The sequence below is a fragment of the Propithecus coquereli genome, unplaced genomic scaffold (genome assembly GCF_000956105.1).
Source record: "Propithecus coquereli isolate 6110/MARCELLA unplaced genomic scaffold, Pcoq_1.0 Scaffold79, whole genome shotgun sequence".
Taxonomy (NCBI): Eukaryota; Metazoa; Chordata; class Mammalia; order Primates; family Indriidae; genus Propithecus; species Propithecus coquereli.
Window position 1 is genome coordinate 8,419,419 of NW_012154062.1, and position 9,920 is coordinate 8,429,338.

General features: G+C 37.0%; 1 protein-coding gene across 1 annotated transcript in view; it reads right to left on the reverse strand.

Annotated features, from left to right (window-relative positions):
* The window catches only part of PBK (PDZ binding kinase), an 11,234-nt gene extending 1,822 nt beyond the window's left edge, over window positions 1-9,412 (reverse strand). The window contains exons 1-6 of the mRNA XM_012662928.1: window positions 9,372-9,412; window positions 5,630-5,707; window positions 4,816-4,909; window positions 2,625-2,767; window positions 1,940-2,109; window positions 26-155 (exon numbers count right to left, since the gene is read on the reverse strand). Coding sequence (XP_012518382.1) covers window positions 26-155; window positions 1,940-2,109; window positions 2,625-2,767; window positions 4,816-4,909; window positions 5,630-5,687 — 595 coding nt within the window. The 5' untranslated portion in view covers window positions 5,688-5,707; window positions 9,372-9,412. The remainder of the gene's footprint in view (window positions 1-25; window positions 156-1,939; window positions 2,110-2,624; window positions 2,768-4,815; window positions 4,910-5,629; window positions 5,708-9,371) is intronic.
* Window positions 9,413-9,920: the final 508 nt, after the last annotated feature.

Here is a 9,920-nt window from a genome sequence, read left to right on the forward strand (position 1 = left end):
AAAACTATATAAAAATACTACTTACCAGTCATATTTTCATCCAATGTTAGAGAAACGCCTACATCACAGATTTTAATTGTTTCAAAATCACCTTTAATTACAACATTTGAAGACTTTATGTCTCCATGAAGCAGTTTCTTTTCTTGGTGCAGATACTAAAATAGTAAAAAATTTAGCACATATGAGCAAAAATATGAACTAATAAAAAAATATAACCTTCAAATAAAAATAACATCTTGAACACCATCTCTAAACTACAGGCTTATATCTGTCCAGCATTTCAAATTACCTGAAGCAAGAGAAAACATTCCATATTATAATATGTTGGTCTGCCATACCAGAAATCTAATAGATTTTTTTTTAGAAGTAGATGTTAACTGATAGGTTAACTTTGTATTTTCAGACTCATCACACATACTTTTATATCAGAAGGTACTACTGCAGTTTTACTTGAAGCTAGTCTATTGAGACAATATGAGACAACAGATGACTTAGGGCTGCATAGAGTCATGTACCATGTACTGATGTTTTGGTCAATGACAGACAATATACAACAATGGTCTAAGATTATAATACTGTAATTTTACTGTACCTTTTCTTTGTTTAGATATACAAATATTTACCAGTGTGTTACAGTTGCCTACAGTATTCAGTACAGTAACATACTGTACAGGTTTGTAGCCTGGGAGCAAGAGGCTGTATCGTATAACCAAGGGGTATAGTAGGCTATGCCATCTAGGTTTGTGTAAGTGCACCCCATGATGTTTAAACAACAACCAAATTGCCAAAATGATGCATTTCACTGTAATTCACAAGAAGAGGAAGCAGAAATGTAACCTAATACTATACTTTGTTTTATATATTAACCCCCTCTTTGAATTAACAAGTAATAATATTCACCCATGCTGAAAGATGTCCTGTAAAATGATTATTTGTTCATTCTTCAGCATCTGAATATCTCCTCTGTGAGCTGGGCATGGAGATGATGCAGAGACAATTCTTGGTATGTAGCTTCTCTTTATACAGCAGCACTTACTGTGCTTAATTAAATGCCCATCATAAAGTGAATAGGCCTAAATACATTTACAATGTAATTTATTAATTCCATTATACATCTACATTTAAAATTTAGTTATTAAATAATTCAAATTAGTTTATCCTAGCCACTTAAAAATGTATTAAAATATAACATAATCTAAATAATATATTTAGAAACACTTTTTCCAGTCTGTTTCATAAATCAATTTTATTTGAACTTTTGTTTGTTTTTTTGTGAGACAAGGCCTCTTTTGCCCAGGCTGGTCTCAAACCCCTGGCCTCTGAAAGTGCTGGGATTACAGGCATGAGCCACTACACCCAGTCTTATTTGAACTCTTAATATGTAACTCTGACATCAGTATCATCATTACCTGATACACTTTTGAGTCACCCAATAGTTTCCTGGAGCAGTCATTACTTCTGTTTATTTAGTATACAGAATTTTTAAAAATTCTTACAAAAAGCATAATTTCTTTGCATAATGTTGAGAGAGCTTTTTTCAGTAGACCTGTAGATATACTCATGATGTGCAAAACATACCCCACAAAGTAACCTTTAAGAGCTTTGCTCGAATCAATGGGGGGGTTAGGCTATACCCCTAGGAATAATTGTTAAATTTCTGTTACATGTATTAATCCATTGAACTAAATCTAACACATGGTCTCTACAGCAAAACTACCTGATGTAGATTATTTCAGGCTTATGTGAGGGCCCCAAACAATACTTTGTTGATCAAAATGAAGAAATAGTGCACTCTGAAAGACTCTATGTTGACTTTAACTTAAGGAAACTCCCTCTTTTGAGAGAAAAAAAGAAAAATCCCACCTTGTAATTAGGTATAGCATGTGTTTAGTGTCTTCGTATTCCACAAAAGTTATTTAAAATACAACGGCATAGTTACCTTTAACCCTCTTGCCATGTTCAAAGCAACTTTTAAAATTATGGCTGCTGGAAAAGGATCTTGGCTATCTTTCCTTCGTTCTTCTATTAAGTCATTTAGGGACTTTTCACCTCCATATTCCATAGCAAGACATAGACTGCCATCACTGGCTTCAGTAAAAGCACGATAGCCTTAAAGAAAACAAAACATTTCGTTAGTAGTACAGGGAAGAATAACAGTATTTTTTACAGTAATGTGATTGAAAACATGTATCTGGACTAACAATGACAAATATACAATGAAACAGCCATTATTTATAAAACTAATAAAGTAGATCTAATTTAAAATGCCTTCAATGTGTGCCAATAGTACCACAAATTAAAATATTTTACTATTCTATACCTCCTTAAATATAGTAGTTTCACTAGCCAAATTTGTATTAAAAATACAAAATGAAAACTAGGAAATTAGAGATTTCAGGAATATTAAATGATCCTTAAAGTACCAGCACCATAAGGACTGTATCTATTCCCATGAAATTTAAATATATTACTTAAATATCTAAAAATATTATACGTGAATTTTTAGAGTAATCACATTAATTTGATTCCTGACAATCTTCAGCGTCATCCTCTTGATTTTTATTAGTGAAACCAGTTAAGAGTGCATAAACTATTTCTAGATAAAAATAATAATTTAAACTTACCTACAATGTTTGGATGGTGAAGGCTTTTCAAAATCTTAGCTTCATCAATTAATCTCTTTTGATACACACTTCGATAATGTTCATTACATATAGAATTAATCTTTTTCACAGCCCAAGGAGAATGAGACAAACCTCTTGGAGATCTAGAAGAAGAGAAGCCACAATACATTTTGAAATGACTAAAAAGAACTTCCAAATTTTGAAAAGACTTGATAGTAATTTGTTTTTAAAAAATGTAAAATATTTCAGAATACATTTCCATTCCAATTGGGAGGTAAATATTTGATATACTGAGAAGTCTGATATCTATACACTAAATGGAAGGGATAAAAAGAACTGGAAGGATATGGATGAAATGTTATAAAAACTGCTACACTATTTTCTATTATAATTTTTCCATTTGAGCATGTCAGACTACCAACTCTTCATCGAACATTTAACTATATGTAGAGATGACTTATAGGATGCTAAAGTAATAAACATTAATCTCTAGGAAATTTAAAGAACAGATGCTCAAAAACATTTGGCCCATATATAATCATCATCAAAAAAGGTAGATCAGGTATCAGTCCATTAGGTTCAACATTCAAATAATAGGATTCCAGATGGAGAACAGAAAAACAGGTGAAAATCAACAAATTTGAAAAATAATTTCTCTAATTTAAGAACAGGAACCATCAGATTCCAAGTGGCCCCCACACAGGCATGTCATTGTGAAATTTCAGAATGCTGGTGACAAAAAGATCATACAGGGATCGATGACAGTGAGAGGGACAGGTAACAGACTACACACAAAGAATCAGCAGTCAGAAAGGCTTCATAATTCTCAATATCGACAGTGTAAACTAAAAATGTCAGTGACTGATAGTCTCAAAATTCTAGGAAAAGTTATTTCCAAACAAGATTCTAACCCAGAAAAACAAAAAGGGCCATGAAAGCCTACAAGTAAAATGACATTTTTAAAAATGCTAATTCTCAAAAAATGTATCTTCTGTGCACCTTTTCATGGGGAGCTACCTGATGTCCTTAACCAAAATGTGACATAAACCACGAAATAAGATATACAGAAAAACGGAGGATCCAATCCAAGAGAGAAGCAAAGAAAATGTACAGGTTACGGGGAGAGGAAACCCCAGGTTGACACAGCTGCATCGTTAGGAGTGGCAGAGTCAGGCAGGAGCTGCTACTTTCCAAGATCAGCTGTGTGAAGCTTTCTGACTAAGCCACAGAAGGTATACCTTTGTTAAAAACGCTTTACATTTAAAAACTTTTTTTTTTTAAAGTGGGGGAAAACTAACCCATGAACCTGTGAGAATTTTTTTCTTTCAAAATAACTTGGGAGTTAAACAGTAAGTGTTTACAAAACAAATTCATAGCATACAAACACACAAAGTATTTAAACTGAAAAAAATGCTTCAGGAATACCCATTTGTATGTAATTGCTGGACTATTTGCAATCCATGAGCCTCTTATTAAAGAAAGCATTTCTATTTGGAAACAGGATAAAACTAGATGAAGTTAAGATATGCAGCGTTGGACTAATCAGGCTGATTCTAAGAATGCATTAAGGAACATATATTGACTTAGTTGTTTGCCACTTAAACATGGAACTAAGTACAGAGTAATCAAAATAAATTTAGAAAAACAAAAATAAACTGTTGACATCTATATTAGCACCATACTTGTTCAATTATTTCATTTTAACAATTTTCCATACTTTAAAATCATGTATTTATTATCCTTCTTACTTCATAATGATGCCATAAGAAATAAAAACCTTTTATTTCTTTTAGAAGAAACTATCTTGGGAAGGTAACTTTCTAGACATAAGAGATATTAGTCAAAGACATCCCACAATACTGGCTTCCTCTTTGAGGTTTTCTTCTAAGAATCTTGTGTTACTACCACAAAGAAACCCTTTTCTCTGCCACTTCCCTTCTTATAAAACCAAGAAAAAATTATAAGGTAAACTACTTCACCTTCATGAAGAAGCCAGGATAAAAGCATACCAAGCAAAACCCTGGCAAAGTTATAAAAAGTTCTAGCAACTGGAATATGGCAGTCAGGTAGGATCAGGAACCTGCCCCAAATCTAAATATTTGAATTTTTATATTCTTTTTTTTTGTTTTGTCTCCAAGTACAGCAAACTACGGTTCCACAGAAAAAGGCTAATCTGAAATCTTATACTCACCTTTTCATTAGGTAAACATTTACCCCAGTACCAAAGCCAAGCTTCTGCATAAACGGAGAGGCAGGGATATTTATACATGGAGTTGAACATGATACTAAATGTCAGAAAGAGAAAAAACAAAATTAATATTTGCAAAGATCTATACAAAAGCATCCTAACATTCTTAATATACTATTGCTAAGAGTATTAATTGGCATAGTCTTTTTGGAGAGCAATCTGGTATTATCTGTCCTAATTTTAAATGGATACCCTTTGACCAAGTCTACTTTTGGAGCTCTGTCCTACAGTAACACTAAATGGCCTGTTTTTGTACGGCCCACAAGCTAAAAGTTGTTTTTACATTTTTAAAATGGTATTAAAAAGTAAAGAAAGAAGAACATGCAATAGAGTCCCTATGTGGCCCACAGAGCCTAAACTATGTCCTCTCTGGCCCTTTACAAAAAGTTTGCTGACCCTTGCACTACACATGTAACCAAAGAGATCACACACATACATGCATGCAAGCATACTCATTTGTATACTGGGATTTGCTTTTGTGGCTGCAAACAAAAAACCTAAGTGAGCATGATTAGAGGCATAATTATGGTATGTATATATTACAGAGCATTATTCAGCCATAAAAAAGATGAGATAGAAGAGTTCTGCTTCTGCTCATGAACAACTATAAAATGTCTTGTTAAGATTAACATTATAAAGGGGATTTATGCTAAAACTGTGCATGATAGATAACAAAGGACCAAACTACAATACTAAGACATTTCTAATAGTGATAACAAAGGCAATAGTAAGAAAGGTCTTACATCTGCTATCTTACCAGATTTACTTTTTTCAGATAATTTACTCGGTGTCTTGAAATTACTGATTCCTTCCATTGTAACAACCACTCTAGGTCCTAAAATGAAAACACACTGAAAGTTACACTACAGTTATAAAGAATACAACTCTCATTCTTGAAGAAAAAATTCCTAGAACATTATCACTCAATTTATCATACAAACATAAAACTTTAAGAACTGAAAAAGACCTCAACAAATATTTAGTCCAATTTTATTTACAATGAGAAAACTGAAACCTAGAAGTACAAGTTCTTACCCATGGTTGTAATATTAGTGATTGGGTACTTTTGTTTTAATTATAAAGTAATATATGCAATTGTTAAATCACCTAGTACAACAAGGTAAACAGTTTGTCTCCCTCTCACACTTCCCAGGAGTAGTTGTTAACAGGTCTCTTGTATCCTTTAAGGAAACTGTAAGCAGCATTATTCATAATAGCCAAAAAGTAGAAACAACAGAACTATCCCTCAGACAATGAATGGATAAACAAAATGTGGTATATAGCCATACAATAGAATATTATTCAGTCATAAGAAGGAATAACGTACTGATATATACAACATGAACGAAGGCTTGAAAACATGCTAAGTGAAAGAAGCCAAACACATAAAGGCCATGTATATATGATGATCCCATTTATAGGAAATGCCCAGCATAGGCAAATCCACAGATGCAAAAAATAGCTTAGTATTAATAGTTGCCAGGGGCTAAGGGGGGAGAAGAGAATGTGAAGTGATTGTCAGTGGGTTCTTTCTGGGGTGATGAAGATGTTCTAAAACTAGACAATGGTTTAATATATTCAACTCTGAGTATACCAAACTACTGGATTGTACACTTTCAAGGGATAAATTTTATGATACATGAATGTCAATAAACTTATAAAAATTATCCATGAAAATAAATGTACATATTGCATATACAAACAAATCAACTCAACCTTTTCAATTCTTCTGTGACATATTTAAGAATTGTTTTTAATTTTAAAAAATTTTAATTTTTAATTTTAGGTTTATAATAACCTAAAATTTAGGTTTTACATCAGATTTATTATAAAGCAAAACTTCCTACATGTCTATAAGCTCATTTGTCTATAAAAAAATTGGGAGGCAGAGAAAGATTTTCATAAATTTTTAATAGAGCCCTTAATAGCACCTTTAAAAACTGTGTACCAAGGGGAAAAAAAAAATCATCTCAAAGGCCCAACTTTGCCTATTAATAAGTTTGTTTGTTTTGTTTAAAATGTAGCTACTGGCCGGGCGTGGTGCTCCCATCTATAATCCTAGCATTCTGGGAAGCTCAGGTGGGAGGATGGCTTGAGGTCAGGAGTTTGAGACCAGCCTCAGCAAGAGCAAGACCCCATCTCTACTAAACATAGAAAAAATAAGCCGGGCATGGTGGCGCATGCCTGTAGTCCCAGCTACTCAGGAGGCTGAAGTAGGAGGATCGCTTGAGCCCAGGAGTTGGAGGTTGCTGTGAGCTATGTTGATGCCGTGGTACTCTAGTGCCTGGGCAACAGAGCAAGATTCTGTCTCAAAAAAATAAAAATAAATAAAATGTGGCTACTGTCACTACAGTGTTGAGATTTGTCTGTATTGAGAACACTGAAGAGGCCCTTTTAGTGTACTTGCCAAAAACATAATTATTTTATCAAGTGACACATTTAACTTAAAGGCAGGAACAACATAGTATTTCTGAGACCAGTTTCAGAACTTCGGGAAGGATAAACTGTTTAGCAGAGTAGGTTGCAGAAGGAGGCACTTCTACTTCGAAAGTAATTCCCCACATGATTCTGATTCCTCTTTTTCCATGTGCATTTATCTTTCCCCACAAGATATTGTGATGGAGCACCTCAGAGATCTTCTACGATTTCTATCTACCTCTGTGCAACTACTCCTGACTACTCATTCAGTCAGCAAGTACCTACTGAGCATGTACCATGTACGGTAACAACACACTGCTCTAGGCACTGGAAACACAGCAGCAAACAAGACCCAAACAGACAATAGGATAAATATATACTATCTCAGGGGAAGGGAGGCAGGTGTTGGGAAGAGGTGAGGTGGTCAAGTAAGGTTTCCTTGAGAAATTGTCCTCTGAAGGAAGTGAGGGAGCAGGCCCATGCAACTATCCAGAGGAAATCTTCCAGAATGAGGAAGTAGGAAATAGGAAGACTCTGAGGCAGATATGTTCAAGGAAAAGCCAGGACACAGCTAGGCAGGAAGAGAAGGAAATGAAGTCAAAGAGGCTGGGGGTGGGGCAAATCAAGCAGAGCAGGTAGCCGTAAGGACTGTGGCCCCCACCCAGAGAGCTGTAGTCACAGTAGATTTCAGCTTTTCCTGAGAGACAGGAAGCTATTGGAGAGTTTTGTGAAGTATACGCTCCAAGTAATGTTTCAACAGGATAACCAGGATCACTCTGGTGGGGAATAAAGGCGGAGGCAATCAGACCCGCAAGGTGGCTATTACAGCAGCCTGGGAGAGACGATGCTGGCTTGGATCAGGATGGTAGTAGAGATGGTAAGAAATGGCTGGGTTCTGGACATATTTTGAACCTGCAGCCAACAGGATTTCCTGATATGTGGACTGTGGATAGGAATGAGAAAAGTTAAGAATGGCTCCAAGTTTTTTTCATTAAACAACTGGAAAAATAGGGGTGCCTCTAAACTGAGACCGGGAGCCCAATTTTGGAAGCCTTATTAGACATCTAAGTGGAAATGCCAAATAGGCAGCTGGATATGGGTCTGGAATCCAAGCTACAGATATAAACTTGTGGGATATCAGCACGCAGATGGTATTAAAGCCAAGAAAGTAGGTAAGACATCTGGGAGTAAGTGTAGATAGGAAAGAAGTAGCCCATCCCAAAACGAGAAATAAAGAACAGCAATCTGAGGAGGGGCCAGCAAAGTAGGACACGGAAAACTGGCGAGTAGGGTGTCCTGGGAGTCTTATTGCCTTCCAAGTCTCACTGCCTGTTCCCCCTCAGCATAAAGAAGATTCGATATTCAGAAGCAGCATTAGTGTTTTAAGGAAAAAAAAAAATCTACCTTCTGTTAAAAACAACTAGGTTTCAAGAGAAGTTTTTTAACCTTATATTCTAGGACACTCTAGTAGTACTCAGTCTATAGACATTAACTGTTAAATTCCATACTAATTCTAAACCACAAGGTTCTTGTGAAGATAGCAGCATAAAACTGAATATTTTAGATAAAGATACACTAGAAATGACAATAATATGACTATGGGCAGAATGACACACACTCTGTGGAATACCCAAGATACTTTTCACAATCAAGCACTGTTTAAGCAGCAGCATTAAAAAGCTAACAGAGCTCCGCACGCTAATCAACAGATCTACTGGATCAGGTGTCAGTAACTTTTATACCCTAAGCCACCCGGGAGCTCAACAAATATCTGGATGCTACTGGCAAAGCTAAGGTGCAGACGGGAAACAGAAAACGTTAAAACAAAAGATGAGAGAAAAAGTAAAGATAATGAGAAAAGAGAAACAAAACGCAAGTAGAAAGTCGAACGTAAAAGGAATAGTTGGGATGGGATTATTTCTAAGGTCTTCACGCCGCACCCTCAGTAGGATGTCTGGGGCAGGGACAGGCCGTTTGTCCCCCGGCTCGCCGTTAAAATCCTCCTTCCCGCTGGGCCTAAAGCGCAGTCCCGGGCCTGTCACCAAGGGCCCCGCCCCGGCCCGCAAAACAGCCGCGCTTACCAGAGTCGCACCCCCGGCTAGGAGAAGACCAAGGCGGCGAGAGGTCGAAGCCCAGGCCCTCTTGAAAGCCGGTCCCGAGCGGCCCCTAGGAGCACCCCGCCGCCACCGGCACAGCCAGACGAGCGCTCGCAGGCGGCCGTTGGGATTTGAAGCCTCCGGCTTTCAAAAGGCCGCGCGCCGCCCCCGCCCGCCGGCCTGAGCTACGGGGCGCCGCGAAGGACACAGCACGCCGAGTTCGCCGTTCCCGCCTCCCGCCCCGCCGCTCTCACCGGCTCCTCCCCGCTGCCAGATAGGCGCGCTTTAAACGCAGATGAAACGGGTTAGGAAAGAACAAACTGGTTGTTACAGCCACCGTCAGCCCTTCAGAGAACACAATCTGGTAGAAAAGAATATGTACGCCTGTTTTGAAGTCTGCAGCTCTTCCTCAAACGCTTAGCTCTGTGCCCAGAATGTGTAATGATTGTTATGTAGATTTTATTACGGATTTATGTGGCCTTGAAACACTATTACTACAAATGCGTTAGCTTATAACAGCAATCGTGTTTGGCC